General features: G+C 40.3%; 1 protein-coding gene across 1 annotated transcript; it reads left to right on the top strand.

Moving 5' to 3' along the window:
- The first annotated feature begins 10,722 nt into the window (after positions 1–10,722).
- On the top strand, positions 10,723–19,599 carry LOC133129786 (protein CBFA2T1-like). Its single transcript, XM_061244130.1, has 10 exons — positions 10,723–10,861; positions 10,992–11,251; positions 11,752–11,841; positions 12,226–12,407; positions 15,155–15,393; positions 15,754–15,839; positions 16,644–16,845; positions 16,999–17,067; positions 18,119–18,309; positions 19,306–19,599. Exons 1-10 carry the CDS (start codon positions 10,747–10,749, stop codon positions 19,597–19,599), a joined length of 1,728 nt encoding a protein of 575 aa, XP_061100114.1. The 5' UTR covers positions 10,723–10,746.
- The last annotated feature ends 4,148 nt before the right edge of the window (positions 19,600–23,747 follow it).

The raw sequence follows: 23,747 nt of genomic DNA, 5'->3' as shown, positions 1-23,747 counted from the left end.
TTGAAGTCCATTCAGAGATTCAGTCATCACTTCAGAATAAAGGATGCCTTCTTCTTTCTTCTATTTATCTACATGTAGACCTACTTGAGTGCTTATTTCACCAATATATTATCATATTATTTTTATATGTTCATGTACAAGTTACTCATATCCATCATGGGAAGATGCTATGCAGTATTTAGACTTCCATATCAGGCTCAGAGAACGAGCATCTCAAATCTACACTGCAGTACATCGAGCAGATAGTCATAGCTTCTTTATTTTCCTTATTGATTTCTTTTCTCCCTGTTTTCTCGGTCTCTGTTGTTGTCTCTGTTCACTCTCTGAGCACGGTGGCTCTGGTGATGCTGATGAGATGAGCTTCCAGCTGCCCCCCTCCCCCAGTGCCGTTCTGCCTGAGGAGGCATGCCAGTCTGTGGCCACATGTGCTGCTGTCACCCCCTGGCATTTCTGCTCTGTGTGCAGTGCCGAGTGGCAGCTCTCCATCTGTCTCTGCTTGGCTCCTGCTCTGAGCGGCAGCCTGACGGTGTGTTAGCCTCAACCTTCACAAACAAGAGAGCCTGCGCACATACACGCTCATGAACACACACACAAACGCACACATGTACGCACACACTCACACACATGCTCACCGGACCTCTTGCACACACGTTCACATGGGCTGCCTGCCGTCATTATCCTTGATATTGACCTTGAAAATGAGTTTTGTACAGGCAGAAGAAGAGCAGCTCATTGTACTGACAGTGCTAAAGCGGTTGGATGTGTGTCAGTGCACACAGTGTGTCTGGTACAACGGAGGCCGAGAAACAGTTTTTCACCCTGCCAGGGAGGTCCTACAGAAATAAAATGTGTTTTGGCCTGCATGCTGTAGTGCTCTGTATCATCTGCAGGATGGTGTTGGCAATAACATGGAGTGAGGACTGAGGGGTGGTCAGGTGGCTGATAGCACCACCTCATCACTAGACAAGGCAGGCAGGCAGGCAGGCAGGCAGGCCACTGGCAGGGTGCGTGTGTGCGGGGGTGGGGAGGGTGGGGGTGTTAGCGCAGAAACCTCTCTGTGCAGATGGTGCTCTGGATCAGGATGTCCTATTCCTGTCCTGCTCAAGGTTCCTGGTTAAAAAGCCCCTGGAATCACCTCACCTCATTTACCTGCCTCCTCCCCCCAAAGCCCCGCCTACCCTTTTTTAGCACACATTGGCACATTCAGATAAACTTTTTACAGAGAAGAGGCTAATTATTTTAATGTGGCATTTATTGTGGCATTTTGATGTGTTCAAATTCCTTAATATGGCATTCCACTCAAAAATGTGAGTTTTAATGTCATGGATTTTTTCTTGTGTATGGTCACCCTGCCTGCTTCGTCTCTATTGGAGGCATATTAGAGTGGCTGTCCCAAGCATTCCTGTGTGTTGGGCAAAAGTGAAACAAGACTTTAAAAGTGGTTCCAAGGTCAAGTATCATGTAAAATATTTTGCTCAAGAGAAAATAAGATTTCAGTGAATCTATTGAGGAATTATATCAAAGACCACATCATCAGAAACAGCCAAGTCAAGCCAAGTCAAGCCAATTCCACCTTACCACTCTTTTGCTTTGTACTTTACAGTAGCTACAGTTATATATACTTTATATAAAGGAATAAAAGTACAACAAACTGCAAATACTAAAAATTAAAACATTCTCAAGTGGAATTCTTAAGCTTCATCACTGGCAATCATTTTACTGAATAATGTAGGCCTAAATAGTGACTTGATTTTTTCGTTGGAAGGAACATAGTCTCATTGAGGAAAACATTTCTCAGCTAATTCTAAGGCTAATCCTCAGATGTATGTATCTAGGGTAGATGCATTTATGGAATAATTGCATTCTATAGATTTGTTCTGTTACTTTTGTTAATTTGACTTGCCGCTGATTGTTTGACTCTGTTTGTCTGTTCCTTTGCGAGTATACTTGTTTCTGAAATGTGCTTCATTGTGCAGATTATTCCTGACACACAAAGAGAGTGGGCTGTGTATTTTGATATTCCAAAATGGTTTTGCCTATTGTTCTCCTCTCCAAGACTAATTACTTGGAACAAGTGCCAATTTTACTTTTCTTAGAATGATAATTAACAATGGGAAAAACTATTTAAGCAGTGTTGTTTTTCCCCTTTGTCTACATAATGCTGTAGGATGTGATGTAGAATTGTTACCATGGATACAGTAAGTTAATTACTGTACAGTACATCATTTTGATGTGCAGTAATGGAGGGGTTCCTTGAAACTGGAGCAGATTTGCATAGAAGTGATGTTTTGAGTGGCACTCAGCTCAGTAAGGGTGGGAGGTACCTCACTGTCGGGGGAGATGTGATATGTGTGGGAATGGGGTGAGGGTTTCAGCTGCTGGAGTTTCAGTTAGCAATTAGCAAGTGCAGTATCACCTTAAAATGGGGGAAGTTGTTGTTTCTTATCATGGGCTCCCTGGTTTAAAGACTAATTTGGCTTTGACGAAGACAGCAAAGTTTAGATTGGTTCATTGAGTCGGTGATATGGAGTACCGTGGATGAGTATTATTCCGTCAGTGTGCCTTTGATGAGCCACCGTTTTATTTCAGAGTCAGTTGGTGCTTTAAGAGCACATGCAGGAGATGAGATGGGGAAGGAAGATAGCACATGGTGCTGTTGTTGAGGAACCATGCTGTATTTTCCTTTTTTCCTCATTATGTCCATGGTGTATATATGGTGTTTATTGCAGTTTGGGGGAGCACAGACACACATCTGCCCCCCTCTGAAGCACATGATGTCAGCCTCCACTTCTTATCACACCGTAGTTTGGAGGTCGGAGGTGGAGGCATAATGTACAGCTCAACAGGTGGACGTCCTGCTGCTCATGGTCCCCCGGCTGATTGAGAACCACCTGTCCCTGGGTGATGATTGAGGCAGCTGTGTGATGGCTGTCAGCCCTGGCACGGTCTGGATTCAGGATCACGCTGTGGGCTCATCCGTGCCCTAGAACAGTGCCTTAACAGGACGTGCCGCACAGCAGCCCTTTAGATTTCCTCCAGGAGATTGAGTGTGAGCTGGGGAGACAGACAGATACACTAACCACACACCCATAAAAAAACATATTGAGTGCACGTGTTGCAATCTTACCGTATGAGTTAACAGTTACTTGGCAATCTTGGTTTGACGTAGAAAAAGAAATGAACAGCATTTAAGCTGAATTGCATTTGTAGCTCTCTAGTTGTAGACATATATAGATGTTTTGAATATTTTGAATTGAAACATAAGGGTGACATGGCTCAGGCAGTAAGAGCAGTTGTCTGGCAGTCGGAGGGTTGCCGGTTCGATCCCCCACCCGGGCTGTGTGGAAGTGTCCTTGAGCAAGACACCTAATCCCCAAATGCTCCTGATGAGCTGGTCAGCACCTTGCATGGCAGCCAATCGCTGTCGGTGTGTGAGTGTGTGTATGAATGGGTGAATGACAATCATAAATTGTACAGTGCTTTGGATAAAGGTGCTATATAAATGCCAACCATTTACCAAACATTAGCTGTGCACTTCAGATAAAATTAGTTATATTGAGAAAGCATTATGAAACAGTTAATTTCAAGTGATAATTACTACCTGTTCTTTGGTTATGCATAATATTATTTATTGTAACCCAATGGTTTCATCTTGATTAAAATTGTTTTTGAATGCTGCAAAATTCAACATAAAAATATGGAAAGAAAACAATAAAACATTGTTCACAAAAAAAGACACAATAAATGAGAATGATAAAGGCCTCCCAAAATATCTAATCAAATTGATAACAAGATATCAAAAGAAGGATTTTGACAGGGGGAAGGGGGCATCTAATCTCTCCAGTCTTCAGTAGTTCTTGGTCCACAGGCACTCACCACACATGTGGGAATCTTTACTGCAGTCCTGGCTGCGCCCCTGCTGCCTGCTGTGCTAAAGAACACAGTTGTGTTCTAAATGCATAATTGTTATTTTTATTGTCTGGCTGCTATATTTAAATTCACTCACCAGGAGATAGCATGTGTAATGGTACATGTGCACAGGTTGTCTGCCAGTGCAGCTGGTAAAGTGAAAGTGAGCGAGTCCTGGTGAACACAGTCCTCAAACCCTCACCAGTGTTTTGTTGAGATGAGATGAATCAAGGCCACACTGGTACCATTGGCAATCCAAAAAGCATACGGGGCAGAGAATTCTTGGGAAGTGAATGAATCAGTCAATGCATAATATACATGACCAGGTTGGAATAGATAAATGCATCAATATATAAATGCAGGCAATTGCAACCAGAGAAACAGGGACATTAATTACATTTTCCTGACAAGTTGGGGGTTTGATGGAACATGCACTGCCTACTGTTCCATCTGGTGCTGATGACTGCATGGAGTATTAGTACTGTGTGAGTTACTAATGTATTCTGGGGAGAGACTGCACCTGCATACCAATGGACCCCCACGCCCCACCACTTCTCCTTTGCATGTCACTTTGACACCTGCCTCCCAATTTTAATCATCTGACGTCTCTTTTTTCCTTTTCCATTCATCTTGCATATCTTCCATATCTTTTTCCCAAAGCTCAGCCTTTGTTTTCTTTTTCTCTTTTTTGCTTTTTCTTTTTCTGCTCCCCATAACTTACCATTTTGTTCTATAACCCCTTCCTGTCTCATTTATTCACAGATGTCACTCTGAGCATGTGTGTATTTGTTACTTTAAACAGTTTATTCTTCATTTATCAGTCTATCCCTGTTATACTGTATGATGTGGTCAACAAACAAATTTCATCACACCGTATGAAGTACTGTACATGAGCAAACATACGCACATGTCCCCACAGGGGTGCCATACACACGCATGTGGACACACACACTCGCAGACACACACTCGCTGAAACAGACAAAGCAGTGCCAATATTAAAATAAAGATATTATTTTTACAACAATCGTAAACTTGGTGGCTTAGTACACCACATAGGGTTAATAGAACAATGAAAAACAAAAAGGAAGTAAAATGACTTTAAATATGATGTATTTATGTATGTATACGAATTTATGGCTGGCCAATGTTAGCCAATGTTAGTTTTTACAAATATATATAATGTTTTAATTATTTATTATTTTTTTTCTGCACTGACAGATCGGGGGTGGGGCGGTGCCCAATGCACTCCTATTGAACAACTGCCACTGTGTCCCAGCTGACATATACCGTCATTGTGTCCCAGTTGACATATACCTTCATAGTGTCCAATGCTAAGTGAAAGAAGGCCTTTGATATTAGAACATGAAGTTATTATACTTGTATATTGCAATATCAAGATTTTTGCAATGTTGCCCTTGATCTTACACAGTAGTCTGTGGTGAACACACTCTTGTCAGAAGATATTTGAATACCTGACTATTTTAAATCATTAAAGAAAGAACATTGCTCCAAAAAGATGTTTTGATGATGATATTTTACGTATTCTGCTAGTCATTCAATGACATAGCAGCTGTTGGACAGCTAATATGCATGCATGCACACTCTCAGTAGTGATTGTGTGTGCTGTGTTATACCGTTTGTACTGTATGTGTATTGTAAATAATTGTGACCATGCAGTCAATAGCAGAACATGGAAAAATGTTCATACTTCTATCCTGAATGTAGCAGGCTCGTCAGTACTGTACTTGTAGGTAATGACATCCATTAGGAGTGAGGTGAAGTTGAGGTCTTTAGTGCACTTTTCTGCTTAAATAAGCGGCTGGGTGCCCTCAGTTAATGGCTATTTATAATGCCACAGTGCTTCTCCAAATGCATTAAAAGAAATCTCTTCGCACACAAAATGGAAAACACTTCACTCCTCTTGCAAGCACCAGTGAATCATTTAGCATTTCAATATCTATCCTGATATTACCTATGAAATATTTATGGGATCTGTATTTGGTTTCCAAATCACATTTATCATCAGTTTTTCTCTCTCTGAGAAAGCTACAGCAGAAATATCTAATAAGTGAAGTCTGCTTGTGAAAACAACATGTCTCCTGTCTTTTTGCCACTTTCATTCAAAGCCATGGAAACTACACAGGGAATTTCTTACTGAATAAGTACCCACTTTAATGGCATATTGCTGTGGTGAATGTTTATACAGTACTGAACCCTATGTGTGGTATATACAAAATAATCTGCAGCTCATCAGCTGTTAAGTGTATATGTTTCAATAAATATGAAAAGTGAGAATGTATGTGGGCAAGATGTGTTATATACAGTATGCCACAGAGCAATTGTATTCACAGAGCAGGTTTTCCAATGTAATAAAAAGACTGAAGTAAAAGTACAAGCAAATTTTGTTTATTAATTTATTATTATTATTATTATTATTATTATTATTATTATTAATATTATTATTATTATTCATTTAGACATAATGGTTGCTGAAATAGCTTTGAATGTCAATGGATTATTTATTTCACAGGATTATAGTCACTGAAAATCAACAGGTACAAAAGCTATGAAATGAAATTACTCTGAAATGTCTTCCTCAGCGAACAGGGTGTACTATAGGTTAAATTGAGTGTGGGCCTCAGAGTCTGTGCAGCATCGTATGAGTATATAACTCCAACTCCGTCGGGCAGGAGACTTATTGTAGCACGTTACACGCTCGGGGGAGCCTCTGGCCCACCCACTGCAATCCCCACCCCAAGGAAAGAGCACTACTTAGGAGGAGGTGGGGGGGGGCAGTATTGTCTGTGCTTGGATGGGCTGCATCATGACTGCATGTTGAGATACGAAGGCGTTTACGGTCACTGCGGTGATGAGTGCACGTGTGGGACGTTCATTAGAGGAGAAGACATCTGCCCACCTTGCAGGACAGGCGCGGTGGTGCTGCAGCAGATGGGATAATGAGCCCTATGCCATCTGAGGCCTGCTTGGAGCATTGCCTCTTTGGGAGCATTGCACAAGGCTCAGGGACTCATTACACTGGTCTGGATTACAGTTATCCAGCCTGCTCTTGGATGGAGCCCGAAGTTGCTTGTTTTCACAGTTGGGTAGTGATGATTTGGATGAACGACTGGTGCTTTGACTCATTACCACAGGGTTGTGGGTTTGAATATCTTTGGGTTAATGCTGCTGAACTGCACACTAAACAGTCACAGTACTCCAGAAGAGGTGGATAATATTGCCCTGGAACAGGGCAACTGCAGACATAAAAATCTTGTAAGTTTTTAAGGTTTTAATACTCGGATGATTCTAACAGTGGAGTTTTTGCAGAGATTCTATAGAAATTTCACCAGAATTCTGTTAAATTCTGTTAAGCCGCTGAGGGGATTTGTGTGTAGTAGGAGTAGAAGTAACAGAAGTAACCCATTTCTTAATGGACTGAGCTGTTGCATAGAATGCACAGGATGGAAAAGTTCCTGTTATTGATGATATTCGTACTGTCTTTCACAGCAATGTTTGAGTTGCATCTCGGCTACAGGACAGTGGCTTCTCACCTCTTTAGAAAGCCAATTCAAAGTTCAGACTATGGCTAATATACAAGAAATGAAGACATGGTGTGCCTTGGTCAACAGATTTTAGTCTTCTTTGAGGCCTTTGCAGAATGATTGAAAAGGGGTGACAGAAGACGTGATTCACCCTTACGATTCGAACTGCATGACTGACAGGCCACTTGCCAATCTCACTTTGATCAGAGTTCTGGATGGATACTGTTTCCAGATGTCTCTCTTTTGACCAAGTTGAACATCAGTGCACATAGAAAGCCCAGGTGGTTTTTGGGTTTGGGTTTGGGTTCAGGTGCATTTATTAGATACAATAACATGTCATTAGTCATTCCGGAACACTGCACGATGCATACTGCATGCACATAACATGACACATAACTCATAACTCGGAAAGCAATATTTTATTTGGACCTACAGTACATTTTTAGATGCATAGTTCTTCCACAGAAAATATAACCCAGATAAAGAAAATGTAGCTGCTAAGTATGCAAGGAGTTGTGTGTATTTAAGGAAAGACACAGAGTGCCCACTGTCACCAGCTTCTAACACAGTTGCAGCACATTCTTTCAGTCACCCAGTTCATGGATCGGGTAGCTGGACGATCATACAAGCAAAGCTGTAGCATTTTGACATCCGTGTGTAGTCATGCGAAGCAAGCTGTAATGCTGCAGGTCAAGTGTATTATATTCTCAGCAGGGGAGAGACTGCAGATAGAAACCATAATCAATTGTTCGTGTTCAAATTGTAATTGTGCATTCTAGTCTGTGACAGTGGCTATTATGTATGTTTATCATAGCAGATTTGCGTTTCAGTGTGCATATGCAGATGAGGTAGTTGAGTAAGGTCATACTTGAATAGGGTCATAGAGTAGGTAATTTTTTAAGAAGCTGTCAGTAACTAAAGTGAGCAGGGGTAAAATCAGTGTATTGTTAGATGGGGAATTACTTACAGGGAGACTGGCTGTTTCTGAGTGCTTTTATTGGAGCCATTGATGGCTACCCATCAGCGCTTTTGAATTCTGTTCAAGGTAAAGTTTTGTACAGGGGCTGTGAAGCCGATGAACAGATCTGTTCAGGAAAGCTAAAGCAAGGCCTAAAGAGGAGTCTGTGTGATGGGCACATTACTGACCTCCATTAGACAAAACTGTCAGTCTGTAGTTGAGGTTTCAGAGGCTCATTATGGATGAAGCCTCTTTCTGTATTCAATTCTGATCCCATATACTATGATTTTTCAGTCCTTCTATTATTTTTTCCCTTTTATTTAAAGGTGGCTATATTTGGGGATTTGGTGCAGACTTTTGGGAAACATTCTATTTTGAGTTGTATGAAGAAGTAAATAAAATGTCAACTGATTGATTTTTCTAGGTTGGGCAAAGTCAGGAATGTATGCAGTATGAGCAGGAAAAATTAAGGGCAAGAGCTGGACTTGGCATTTATAAATGTAGTCAAAGCAAGGATTACTGTACCATTAATTACATTACACATTAATTAAATGAATGAAACATAGGCTAACATTTGAAAAAAGAAGCACTTAATATGTCATTCCTTGTCATGTGTTTATCATTTTGCTTTGCAGTGTGTATTGTTAGTCTTTGACGTTGATGTAGATGAAGATGTAATGCCAGAACAAAACATATTATGTTCAAAGCACAGTTGATAGAAAATTTGCTGGTTTGAAATAAAGCTAAAACCTTTTCAAGGTTTTTTAATTGTAGGTTTTTCCTCAAGAACTGTACAAACATGGCCAGTTGTCACAGTAGATCTTTCCAACTAGTGCTGATGTCCTTCAGTGTAAGTCAGCCTGAAATGGATGAACCTAAAATGGATTGCTCTTATAGAGAATAAGAGGGGAAGTTCCCTAATACAGCTCTGCATTTAATATACAGGATAGCGGATGTGCATCATTATTTCACAGAGTACAGTGATTGTCTTCAGTTTTCAGGTTTAATCCTTTGGTTCATTTTGCTGAACGCAAGATGATCCCATATTTTATTTAGAAAAAGAAGAGAGAGCTACCTAGAGAGCAATACGATGATTTCAGCAATATCTTTTCTCTTTTAAAGATTTAGATATTATTACACAATAGATTATGTATGCTGTCTTGCTATATTAAAATATGCCAGAAATTCAGACTCAGCTGCAGAAAGAATTGGTAGCATGTTCTAGCATGTTGACTCCCAAAGTGAAGTTGTCCTTGTTTCCCTGAGATCTGTCTTTTTTCTATTAGTGTTTAATTGTATTCTTGTCCAGACTGTATTCTTGATTCTAAATGAGACAGTGCTTGTTTTAATCCCGGTTCTGCCGGTGACAGCAGGACATAATCTTGTGCATAGTGTAAGAATTAAGTTAAGTTATTTTTAATTTAATATTTTGGTAATTAAATTATTTAATGTATGCATTTTAATGTCAATTTCGTGATTTTGGTCTCATACAACAGGCTGATTTAATAGTCATTTGTACCCAATTAAATCAAAGACATTTTCATTTTCCAGTAATCTTTAAAAAGTTTATCTGTCATGTACTGGAGATTGTAGTAGGTGTGCTTATTTCCAAGAAAGCTAATTAGGCTCCTACTGAAGATATGACCCAGATAACTGCTCCCACACATTTTGGGGTTGAATTTTATTGCACTTTAATTACAGCCTTGATTCCAGGTCAGCATGCAGCATTAGATGGAAAGGCTTGCATAGAGCCTCTTGCAGCCACTTGTTGTTGGGTCCGACATTTTATGTATGATCTCTTTCTGATTTATTTAAATGTGCATTTATCTATTTGTCTTTTTATTTTTTTAACTGTTCTCTCTATTTATGCCAGCTTTTGACTTAATGTTTTTCTTGGAATGTATTGTTTCTTGGGTATTTGTTCCATTTATTTGATACATGCATGTTTCTCACACAATTCCAAGGAGGGCTTGGGTATTTGGGTAAATGTAATGCCTCCCCTTTTCTACTAGCTTTTATTTATTTATAAATTTATTATTTTGTGTGGCTTGGTAATGTCACTGGGATTTATATTTGGGTAAATATACATATCTCAGACACATGCCAGCTGAACCTGAAAGCTTGTTGCTCTTGATAAAATATAAATGAAACTTATTATTATTATTTTTATATAGTCAAGGGCAAGATGAGTTTGGCTGTTCTGTTTGCAAATGTTCTCATGTTCATTATCATAATCTCTCTCTCTCTCTCTCTCTCTCTCTCTCTCTCTCTCTCCCTCTCTCTCTCTCTCTTTCTCGCTCTCTTCTGCTCCCAGGCCACACTGAGACGCATTCTATCATGCCAGACTCACCTGTGGATGTAAAAACACAATCCAGGTCGACTCCACCCACTATGCCACCACCTCCTCCCACACAGACGGCCCCCAGGACCAGCTCCTTCACTCCCACTGCGTGTGAGCATTAAGCCACTTTCACTGAAACACCCACTGCCAGTATTCAAATCGTTATTTGCTAAATAGCAGCCCTGCCCTGCTATATAGTCATGATTTGGAATTGAGCGACTTTTTGTATTTTCCTCTTCAGTAACCAATGGAAACAGCCACTCTCCCACCACATCTAATGGAGCACCCTCTCCGCCCAGCAGTTTTGGCAATGGACCTTCCTCGTCATCCTCTTCCTCATCTTCCTCCTCTTCCTCGCTGGCTAATCAGCCACTCCCACCTGCATGTGGGGCCCGGCAGCTTAGCAAGCTGAAGCGCTTCCTGACCACCCTGCAGCAGTTTGGCAATGACATATCCCCCGAGATCGGAGAGAGGGTGCGAGCTCTGGTGCTGGGTCTGGTAGTGAGTACAGCCTGCCTCAGATGTATCCCACAATGTTTCACTCACCATCCAGATTTCTCTCCTGGTTTTTTCATTGAAGCCAGTGGCACACTAATTAGTACTAAACGTTGCATACAAAAAGCTAAATATGATGTCAAAGTAGGTCAGTGCAATATGTGTCAAGAGACACAGAAGCAAAGGCTCTGATCAGAAACCTTTCCTGCAGTATGGAACTATTTTGGGGGAAATGAAATGGTGAAACCTTCCCCTTCATGCAAAGTCACAGCTAAGTAAAGGCGTAAATACAGGCTTTACTATGAAAATATAATCTTCAAATGGATCCAAATAATCACATCACTTTTTTAAAAAGGTCAGGTACCTGTCCCAATAAAACAATGGCCCATCTGAGACTCAAACTTGTGGTTACTTGTGGTTTAACTTGTGGTTTAATTTATCCTGTTGAATACATGCTTATGCATTACATGGAATGGCATGTCTGTGTGTATTATTGTCTCTCCCAGAACTCAACCTTAACCATAGAAGAGTTTCATTCCAAACTGCAAGAGGCAACAAACTTTCCACTACGACCATTTGTTGTCCCGTTTCTGAAGGTACTGCACACTGCTCTGGATGCTTTCACACAGGAGTACACACTTTCACATGTACTGCAGGAGTGGATGGTGACTAGGTGACTGCACTGGAGTGGCTGCACTGTAGTGGCCATTTTTCCATTTGCTGAGATAAATTGTTTTTCAGTCATACTGTATCTGTATCAAAGTTGTTACCTTGAGTGACCCTCCTGAGAAGTAAAAAAGTAGAAGTGTCATTTAGCTTTACTAAAAATGCATCTTTCTGCTTAAATCCATTAGCGTGTAATTATTGTAAGTCATTTTGCTTATAATGCATTTAGTGCCCAATCGCTTTAAAGTGCTACTGCTCTTGTTGAAATGCTTAAAAGGCTGAAATATGTGATGTGCCTCTGGCTCTCCCCGCAGGCCAACCTGCCCCTCTTGCAGAGGGAGCTCCTGCACTGTGCGCGGACAGCCAAGCAGAACCCAGCCCAGTACCTGGCTCAGCACGAGCAGCTGCTCCTGGACAGCAGCACCAGCTCGCCCCTGGACTCCTCTGACCTGCTGCTGGACGTCAGTGAAAACAGCAAGAGAAAGTCTCCAGACAGGTGAGTGCCCAACTGTCTCTGTCTTTTTGTGATTTCATTGCACGTGCCCTTCTGATTACGTCTTTGAAATGATACCAGTGGGACATTGAGCTGACATTATCAGTACTGTGTGTGTGTGTGTACGTGTGAAGTGTTATTACATACATACTTTTACAGGTGCAATTATAGCTTTAATCACAAGTAGTATATATATATATATATATATATATATATATATATATATATATATATATATATACAGTCAGGTCCATAAATATAGGGACATCGACACAATTCTCATGTTTTTGGCTCTATACACCACCACAATGGATTTGAAATATGCTTTAACTGCAGACTTTCAGCTTTAATTTGAGGGTATTTACATCCAAATCAGGTGAACGGTGTAGGAATTACAACAGTTTCTATATGTGCCTCCCACTTTTTAAGGGACCAAAAGTAATGGGACAATTGGCTGCTCAGCTGTTCCATGGCCAGGTGTGTGTTATTCCCTCATTGTCTCGTTTACAAGGAGCAGATAAAAGGTCTAGAGTTCATTTCAAGCATGCTATTTGCATTTGGAATCTATTGCAGTCAACTCTCAATATGAGATCCAAAGAGCTGTCACTATCAGTGAAGCAAGCCATCATTAGGCTGAAATCTAAACAAACCCATCAGAGAGATAGCAAAAACATTAGGTGTGGCCAAATCAACTGTTTGGAACATTCTTAAAAAGAAAGAACGCACCGGCGAGCTCAGCAACACCAAAAGACCCAGAAGACCACGGAAAACAACTGTGGTGGATGACAGAAGAATTCTTTCCCTGGTGAAGAAAAACCCCTTCACAACAGTTGGCCAGATCAAGAACACTCTCCAGGAGGTAGGTGTATGTGTGTCAAAGTCAACAATCAAGAGAAGACTTCACCAGAGTGAATACAGAGGGTTCACCACAAGATGTAAACCATTGGTGAGCCTCAAAAACAGGTAGACCAGATTAGAGTTTGCCAAACAACATCTAAAAAAGCCTTTACAGTTCTGGAACAACATCCTATGGACAGATGAGACAAAGATCAACTTGTACCAGAATGATGGGAAGAGAAGAGTATGGAGAAGGAAAGGAACTGCTCATGATCCAAAACATACCACCTCATCAGTGAAGCATGGTGGTGGTAGTGTCATGGCGTGGGCATGTATGGCTGCCAATGGAACTGGTTCCCTTGTATTTATTGATGATGTGACTGCTGACAAAAGCAGCAGGATGAATTCTGAAGTGTTTCGGGCAATAATATCTGCTCATATTCAGCCAAATGCTTCAGAACTCTTTGGACGGCGCTTCACAGTGCAGATGGACAATGACCCGAAGCATACTGCGAAAGCAACCAAATAGTTTTTTAAGGCAAAGAAGTGGAATGTTATGCAATGGCCAAGTCAATCACCTGACCTGAATCCGATTGAACATGCATTTCACTTGCTGAAGACAAAACTGAAGGGAAAATGCCCCAAAAACAAGCAGGAACTGAAGACAGTTGCAGTAGAGGCCTGGCAGAGCATCACCAGGGATGAAACCCAGCGTCTGGTGATGTCTATGCGTTCCAGACTTCAGGCTGTAATTGACTGCAAAGGATTTGCAACCAAGTATTAAAAAGTGAAAGTTTGATTTATGATTGTTAGTTTGTCCCATTACTTTTGGTCCCTTAAAAAGCGGGAGGCACATATACAAACTGTTGTAATTCCTACACCGTTCACCTGATTTGGATGTAAATACCCTCAAATTAAAGCTGAAAGTCTGCAGTTAAAGCCCATCTTCATTTCATTTCAAAACCAATGTGGTGGTGTATAGAGCCAAAAAGATGAGAATTGTGTCGATGTCCCAATATTTATGGACCTGACTATATATATATATATATATATATATATATATATATATATATATATATATATACACATATATATATATATTATTTTTTTTCAGCAAAAGCAGAGGAAGTAATCTGAATGATTTCCATAATGAGGACAAACTCTTCTCAATTGAACTGTAACTTAAGTTTATTTTTTGCATGTGCATTATTTTGCATTGTGTACCTAACGCTTCATACAGAGACACTACGTATGCCTTCATTTTGTGAAAGTATATTTGTGTGAGCAGCTGGGAAGCAGGATGGAATGACACACCCTCGCTCTCGCCTCAGTGTGTGTAAATTGCAGATGCTGCTCAGTGAAACCTGCCAGCTGTCACTGATTGCTCAGTTCCAGATTTTGCCTGTGGCTCTTTCTTCATCTATTCCATGTTATGGACACAGTCATGTTTTCAGTTTATTCTTTTATGTTTCAGTGTTCATGTTTGGATACATAGACATAAAGGAAAAGAATATACTGTTGCTAAAAGTGAGTCGAGGATCTATACATGTCTACGTATTTTTTGGAGGTTGTGTAGTAGGAAAATGCAAAGGGCAAAATTGTGTCAGCCTGCTCATTAGCACACCAGAATTAGTCATATTTCTGTTTACCTCCAGAACATGCAGTACCTTTCAGCAATATCAAGTTATCTCAGTATAGTACACATAGTACATGCTTAAGTGGTGCTTGGCCTGCTGACAAGCCTATTGCACTGCAACATGGCCATCATATACAGTATGTTATGTTAATTGAATGATTATTTGAGATGATTAAGGTTCTGCAATACACTGATTGCTAAACAAGTCACTTCAGGAAGTCCTATATGGATCTTAATGTTGGAGGACTGAACTAAGAGTTTCATCCTTCCTGCCCAGAACCAAAGAGAATGGCTTCAACAGGGAGCCGTTGAACTCGCAGCCCCCCAGCAAGAGGCCCTGCACAGCCAGCCCTGGCCTGCGTTTCAGCCCTAACAGTGGCCCGTCCTACCAGCCCAATGGCCTGCCCCACCCGACACCCCCAGCGCCTCAGCACTACCGCCTGGAGGACATGGGCCTCACTCACCCTTACAGACACCTCGCCCACAGGGAGCCCAGGGACCGCCACAGGCAGCTGGGTGAGTGGGGCGGGGCAGGAGGATGTGTGCACAGAAGCATGGTCTGAGCAGGGTATGATTTAATGCCCCCCCCTTAATGACCCAGCAGGGGTTAATACTTGACACAGGATCTATTTTTTCCAGATGTTGGTTTTACATTCTCTCTCTTGCAGGGTATATACACTACTCTAAAGTGCAGGGAGTATACCAGCAGTTTAGTTGTATTTAATTGTACCTTTTACAGTTATCACACAGTATTCTGTGCACTTCAGATTGAGAGATGTCTGGTTACGTTAATTTGTTTTTCACACAAATGAGATGGAGGCTGCTTCTTAACTGCAGGCTGAGGAGGTGGTGTCAGTACTGCTTGCTCTCTTACAGGGATGCACGGAGCGCGTGCGGAGGGGGGCATCGATCATCGGCTTAATGACAGGGAATGGGCAGAGGAGTGGAAGCACCTTGACCATGTAAGAAAAGTAATGAAGCCTTTTTATTACTACACCTGTAAAATGTCTGTCTGTATATTGTGTGGGTCATGCTTTTTACTTGCTGTTTATTTTGTAATCCTGGTTAATCTTCTAGTCAAGCAGCATGAGATGACGATTCCTTATTGGCTGAATTGTGTTCTCAAAACAACAGTAAACACACTGTTGCTGTGATAATATTAAATTTGTTGAACAATTAAAACGCATTGAAATTGTATCTGTATACAGCAGTATAATAATCATGATGGGTTACAGTATGAATTATTCAGGTGTCCCTAGGATTACAAAATATGTGATGCAGCTTTTTTATCTCATGAGTGTATGTTCAGTGTATGTTTATGTGTGCCCGTGTCATTTTTCAGTGAAAGTCAATGCTCTCCTCAATGTGTTTTGCACATTTAATTTGTCCATCACTGTCCAGGGTGTGATCCTGCCTCTCACCCAGTGCGTGCTGGTCAGGGTCTTAGATAATGGGCGGATGGATTTCTCCATCGAAAAGGATTTTGATGGTGTAATTTAAAAATGAATGGATATCTAATGGATGACGAAGGTCCGGCTAAAGATTTGCATAATAAGCCTTATTTACGGAAAAGTACAGCAGTAAGGGGTCATTCCAACTCATAGGACATCAAATGGTTTCTTCATCTTCTCACAAGTTTAGTGCTTTCTGTACCAGAGTTGGAAAATGTCCCAAAAAAGTTGATTTTTGACCGTTGAAGCACTCTGTATACATTCATGTTAGATGAGTGAAATGTTTGGAATGATGCTAGATGTTGCTCCTTGCAGCTGCTGAACTGCATCATGGACATGGTGGAGAAGACCCGACGCTCACTCACGGTTCTCCGTCGGTGCCAGGAGGTGGACCGGGAGGAACTGAACTTCTGGATACGCCGCTACAGTGATGCTGAGGACCAAAAGAAGGGCACAGGCAGCAATAGCGCCCTCTCCAGGCAGCAGAGTCCCATCAGTCATGATGCCACCACACCAGGTACCATGGCTCTCTGGATTAGACTCACTTGGAGAATGTCAGTTACTGACATTGAGTAATTACAGGAAATTGGTTATCCATAGCTAAATACTATATTCAAATCCGTGTGTGATTTATTACTGAAATATGGTCTTCCTCTTTTTTTTTTTTAAGAAATTCAAAGGGAGTTATTCCACAGAACAGGGATGGGATATGTTCCAGAAGACATCTGGAAAAAAGCTGGTGAGAACCATGTCTTCTCTGCCATATTGTCTGCCTTTTATATTGTGGCCTGGTTCCATGGAGTTCAAAGGGGAAAGAAATGTCATGTTTTGCTTTCCTTAAAAACAAGGGTTTAATTAAATGAAAGGGTGACTTACATTACTTTTATTTGAAATGTATAACAATCACTACTGGTAATCAAAAGCAATGAAGTTCTAGAACACTAACATTCCAAAGAACCTACTGTTAACATAAAGTATTTCCACAGCACAATCTTTTGTAAGTATTTTCATGTTAAATAACCTTGTGCTTTGGGCGAAGTTGCCCATCTAGGGATTCAGACCTGCAGTCTTTTGAATAAAGGCTGGAATAACTGCCCATAACAGTAACTCAATAGCTTTCCCATCAAGAGAGTGGCAAGCATAAGTGATTCCCACATTAAACTATTATGTTGGAGCATTCTCTTAAGGTCAGTAATAAAACATAGGGATGTGGTGTACTCCCCTCATTATGTATTTATCCTTTATTTATCCAGGAGAAGGATTCCCATTGAGGTTTCCATCTCTCTTTTTCAAGGGGGACTGCTAAAATTACTTCTAATGCATTTTACTCTCGCTTTAGGGGGAATGGTAAATTACTGCTGGTGTGATGTCAGGAGGAGTCTCTCTTCTCCTTTATTCAGTACCATGTTAAGGGAATGTTCTAATTTGAAATTTTAGTATAAATTGGAGTTTGCCTGAAGCTTCATTTTCAAAAGTAAAATTGAATTATTTTAAAGTGAGAGAACACAGCACAACACTTTAAAACATGTATAAACATATATTCCTCCACTCATGTATTCACAGACTTCGTTCTTTGTACAAGAGCAAATTTGATAAAAGTCAGCTACCTCCATTTTGAAAATGACAGACATCCACCTCCTGGGAGGAAAACACCCAATAGTCAATGAACTGCTATTTCATGATGCATTTCAGTGAAAGGGATGAAGTTTCCACTCTCAACGGACAGCAGTGCAGAAAATAGTTTGCTGTGAAATGAGTCCATGTTTGTGTGTGTGCGTCTCATCTCTCAGAGGAGGCTGTGAACGAGGTGAAGAGGCAGGCGATGTCAGAGCTGCAGAAGGCAGTGTCGGAGGCAGAGCATAAAGCCCATGAGATGATCAGCATGGAGAGAGCCAAAATGGAGCGCACGGTGGCTGATGCAAAACGACAGGCAGCTGAGGAAGCACTGTCCCTCATCAATCAGCAGGAAGACTCCAGTGAGGTAAGACCTTTCCCTGGACCCCAACACATGCAGAAACACTTGGTCAAGGACAAGGGGTCGCGCTTCCGTTCTTTATCTATTGGCATTGATTCCCACTGCAAAGAGTAACTGGGTCAACAATATGGAGTTATTGCAAGGAACCTTGAATTGTGACAAGCAGGTCATGGATTTAAATTCTGAATTACTTTGGTTTTAAATCCATAATCCTGTTATTTTAATGGTTAATGGCCTATTTGTAATATTTAGAGCTCAGAATACAGAACACAAGCAGCATTAAGTGATAAAACTCCCCATCGATCCTATATTTTCCTAAAATATTTTTTGTTTGATTTGTTCATTGTTATAAGATACCAATTATCAGTTAAATCACCAGATATGTTGACAGGCAGAGCAACCTGGTGAACCAGCCTTGGCCAAATGTATAACGCAACATCAGATTAAAATTAAGAAAGGGTTTATTGTAGTTACAGTTACAACACAAAAACTGAAATAATTCAACATCTGACTCCAGACTCCAAAGACCCCCCAAAAAAACTAAGTGGAAAGTGCGCTTAACATGTTGAAAAGACAGTGGGAGACTAATTAATTAGGGGAGGACCAGAGAAGTACAGGTCTGTAGCCCTATTTTATATTATTGTTTTGGTCACTAAAACAAGGTTGTTATGAAAATATTAATCTCTCAATGAAAATCATGGAGACACCAAACCAAACATTTCTTGTCTTGCCCAACTTATTACATGTTGCCCTTATGGGCCATAAACACCTGTATTCATCGTATTTCTGTTGCTTATTTGATTTAGGCTTCTAAAGAGCCTAGAACATACCAAATGGTGGATCCTTGGACAGGGCCATCAAATGTGTAGCTGTCCCATCTATGTGTATACTTCATTCACATAGCATACATTTTCTTTGTAAGATATTCATGAAAACATAAAAAATGTTTGTATTAGCTGTATTAGAATGTGCTGTGTCTGTTCCCACCTGCGTCCTGTGCAGAGCTGCTGGAACTGTGGGCGCAAAGCTAGCGAGACCTGCAGCGGCTGCAACGCTGCACGGTACTGCGGGGCCTTCTGCCAGCACAAGGACTGGGAGAAGCACCACCACGTGTGCGGCCAGACCGCGCAGGGCCAGCCGCAGACTGACGTACCCGCCGCCGTCAGCTCCACAGCCACGCCCCGCAGCGGCCCAGCCAGCCCAGAGAGCCCACCCTCTATCCTGCCCCGCTCCATAACCCCCTGCTCTGTCACACTGGTCTCGCCCTCCACCACAGACACCACTCCACGTGGATAAACCCCACCCTCTAAATGGTCTCACATTCCTCATGAGATCAAAGAGTTGGAGACATCCAGACTAGTGCTTGCATGTTGAAGACCAATAACGGGTCATATTGACTTATGGTTAAAAACACACACAAGGATATTATTTACCTTTTGTTATTGCTGTTGTTATTTGAGCTGTTATTGATGTTGGTGTTATGTTGTTACTGTTGTTGTTATTTTATATTTCTGTTCTTGGAAAAAGGTGAACTTGTGTAAATACAGCAAAATGTTGACAGCAGATGAGCATACTTGACTTTCACCCTGTTCTTTTTTATCAGTAGCTGGGATTACAAACTAGCTGACCTCATTGAAAGACACTTTACAAGACCACTAACCAAGGGACTTATGTATGTTGTTAACAGCTAAAATGTTCATTAACAGAATATGGATTATTGTTTTGGAAGAAAAAGTGGAGAGAGTACAAAAAACCTCAAGAGCATGAATTATGGAAAGTGGTTTGAAGATCCCAAGGACTACTAATTGAACTGAAGCCACTCTTCTCTTACCTAATTCACAGCAGACTGTCAAGCAGCACAGATCTTCATACTTTTACTTATGCAAGAAATATAATAAATTATTTTTGAAGAGAAAAGGAATGGTGTCTCCTGTTTAAGAGTCAGCAGGACTGAAGATGGCTATACAGCAGCAAGAGGATGAGTAACAATAAAAACATCAGTTTTGTATCACTTTTGTAGTAACAAAATAGATAGTACATCAGCCATCAACTGCAGATCTAGTCCAGCCTGACATGACTGGTGAGACGAGTGTTAACGCCCTGAGTATTTTCCAGAAAAATGGGAGAAAGAAAAAAATTAACATATCTGAGGAAAATCTTTTATAATTCGGGCCACTTCATGTCTCTCCTTAAGTATTTTTTTGCCATTTACTTTCCATATTTTTTGTTTTTGAACAAGTTATTTTTGTGTAAAAACTGTCCTGTGTACTTTTATTTATTTATTGTGATGTATTGTGTATGGCAGTTGTGATGCAGAGTAGTGTTATCCATGTCAACAAGTTTCTTTGTTTAGACTGTGCAGAAGGAAAACTGTGTTTAAGCTGCTTTTAATATTTGTATATACAATTTCTCAAGCTTTTTGAATAGAAGAGTACAACGAGACAAGCTTTTTCTCACAGCTGCTACTGTACAGTACATCACGCAGGGGCTCAGCTTGTCTGAGAACTAGCATGCTTTATGGCCATCAACATCAATCATTTACAAAAGGGGTGTGTAGAAATGTGTCTTGCACCTTCTCCAAGGCTCCGAATTCATGGCTCTTTTGGCAAACCCTTTTGTTCGATACAAACTACTGTATGTTTCACAGATTTTACTGAGATTTGTTGCATATCAGTGATTTACACTGCAATTCTCTGAAGAGACAGAAGTCATAAATATTAATAGTTATTATTATTAGAAAATGAAATGAGATGGTGCATTCATATGAAGGCTATTAGGTATTCTGGATTCTGGAGATAAGGAAATGAGAGCAGATAGTAATTTTCCAAATGTAGGAGTGCCGATTGACAGCTTTAAAAATGGCTGGGTGCCAGTTTAGACAGTATTACAGAGTAAAACACAGAAGTCAGCCAAAGACAGACATGAAGGACCAAATGTTATTTTGATTGAGCTGAATGAGATGCATTCAAATAGAGGCCGAGTCATCTACAATTTTTTTTTAAATCCTTGGTCATTAGGCGAAAGCAATGCTTTTAACTTGTAAACCCATCAGCCTAGAACCAAATCATTTGACTATGTTAGTCTAGAAAGATACTATTGAAAGATGTGGATATGTACATGTGAATGTGCAATAATGTCATGTTGAGGTAAATCTGCTGTTTCCAGGGGACTAAACCAATATTGCATGTTACCATCATAACAGGTTTTTGTTAACCTTTGTAAGGGATTTTATATTATTTTCAGATCCATTAGGTGTTGTTGAAAACATTATTTTTGAGTACAGTTTGTTCAGAAGGCTATTATGACATTAAAATCAGTAGATATTAGGTTTCATGTTTTGATCGGTGCTAATTTATTATTGATTCCATGGCCACTTTTTTTTCTGCCACTCTTAGCAGGCCTAAGATAAGTGACAGAGTAGAGCTGTTATACTAGGGCATAGACTGTGGCTTGACAAACTCCACAGGACAAAGCACATTGTGTGCTGATGCCTTAGTGCAGGTATGTCTTGCATTACCAGTGATCTTGAGCTCTGTAAACGGAATGGAAAAATCTGTACTTGAAGAGGCAACAGCAAATGTACAGCAAACTCACTGTACAGTATACTCACTGAAATATAAAGGCCATCTGCGATGCTTGGTATGCCAGAAAATTGTAACCCGCAGGAATGGAAAATATAGTATAGGTGAATTATGGGAGTTAATCATATCCCTTATTATTCCATGTCTGAATAATTTGCCATTATGGTAATTTGACATTACCTTACTTATACAGAAATAAGATAAATGAAAGAATACAAAAGGGGCATCAGCCTAGTGTGAATAAGAGACAGGAGACAGGACAGGACCCTAATAAGAGTCTTATCTGTGTCTTTTGTTCAGATGGCTAATGTTATCTTTAGTTGTGCAGTTTGGGTAGCAAGAGCCGAGGTGCTAACCCTGTCGCAGACTGATCCCTGTTACATTCAGCTGGAAAGTAATAGCACTTACTCTGAGCAATGCAGAGAGCTCTTCTGGTCCACAGGCAGAAATGATGGCAACCTCTGATCTCTCTGATGATGTATGTGTGCTGTCTGAGATTGCTTGTTTTTGCATGTCATCCCACTTCCTGTATCGAAAGAGACACTTGCTCCAAAAGGTATCTGACAACTATTGATGTTTCAAAAGCTGTTATTCCACCTGGTTTTCCATCTGCCACGATGCAAAAAATGTGTATTTCTCGATAATATGAGATCAATTAATTACAGCACACTGTTAATAATAATAAAATGTCTCCTCTCCCCTGCTTTTATTTTGCCACAACCTTTTCAGTGTGAAGAAATGTCTCATTCTACCTCTGATAGAGTGCGTAAAGCACTAGTAGCAGAACTGAACTGGCCTAGGCAAACCAAATGCAAGAAACAGGTCAAACCAAAATGTACAGCTCATACAGCTGCAGAACCATATCAGTACTTGGTTACAATATAGACCTCATACACTTGATACACAGCCGTACAGAAACTTTTTTTCTATTACTTTATGCTTGTCACTCACACTCAAGTAAAATGTACCATTTGTTTGCTTAATGTTTAAAAATATATATTAAATAAAAATATTGACTTCATTTACAACAAGGAAGTGAAAATATTTCACTATTTTTATTGTTGTGGCATTGCCACCTGTTGATGGTGTTTCAGTGCATGTCAGGGAGATGTTTCTGTAATGAAATGAAAATTATAAAAGCAGGGTGGTTGGCTGATGACTGATGCATGCTTGTTTTGACAACTTAATAATTAGAGTTACACGCAGACTGATGTGGATTTTAAAGGATTCTTTGGGTTTTCGTCTTTGAAGAATAAAAGATTGAAATTAGTGCAATACTGTACATGATTATTCATATGTACCACACATTAAGGGTAGATGAGCAATGGGGTTCAAAACATCACATATTTTCAACAGATCCTTCAGCTTTTACACCCTCAATGTTAGGATTACTTTCCTATTTATTCATTTTTCATTAATTGAACTGTAATGTATGATATATAAATCTGTGAGTCTTCAAGGTAAGATTCGGGTATTGTTGTACTCTTTACTGTGTAATAAATATGGTAATATCTGTCCATTCGAGGGTGGTTGGTGTTTCTTTGTACATGTTATTACAACTTTTATTTATATCCATATTATCCAAAATAAAAGCCAATTGTGTGTTTCCAAGGGGCAATATGGGTTTCAGATACAAGTGATGCTCCCCATGTTCAAGCATGAGATTCCCACTGCACTGGTAAGTATGCTAGCAGTGTATTGCCACAATGACATCACCATTGTTGCTGAAGCCCAGCATATTTTACCAGTCAGATTGATGCATGACGCTGGTTTATACAAGGATTATTAATCAAACAGCCTAAATTAATCACAAGGAACTGGATTAAAATTGATTAGGGCAATTTACTTTTCTTTAAAAAAAGA

The sequence above is a fragment of the Conger conger genome, chromosome 1, assembly GCF_963514075.1.
Source record: "Conger conger chromosome 1, fConCon1.1, whole genome shotgun sequence".
Lineage (NCBI taxonomy): Eukaryota > Metazoa > Chordata > Actinopteri > Anguilliformes > Congridae > Conger > Conger conger.
This window is presented reverse-complemented; position numbering and strand designations above follow the sequence as displayed.

What these genes read in the sequence shown, in the direction of transcription:
- LOC133129786 (XM_061244130.1), top strand. Translation starts at nt 10,747, where the DNA reads ATGCCAGACTCACCTGTGGATGTAAAAACACAATCCAGGTCGACTCCA. An exon ending in TCATGATGCCACCACACCAG is followed by an intron (nt 16,846 to 16,998) that starts GTACCATGGCTC and finishes TTTTTTTTTAAG; the next exon opens with AAATTCAAAGGGAGTTATTC. An exon ending in AGCAGGAAGACTCCAGTGAG is followed by an intron (nt 18,310 to 19,305) that starts GTAAGACCTTTC and finishes CGTCCTGTGCAG; the next exon opens with AGCTGCTGGAACTGTGGGCG.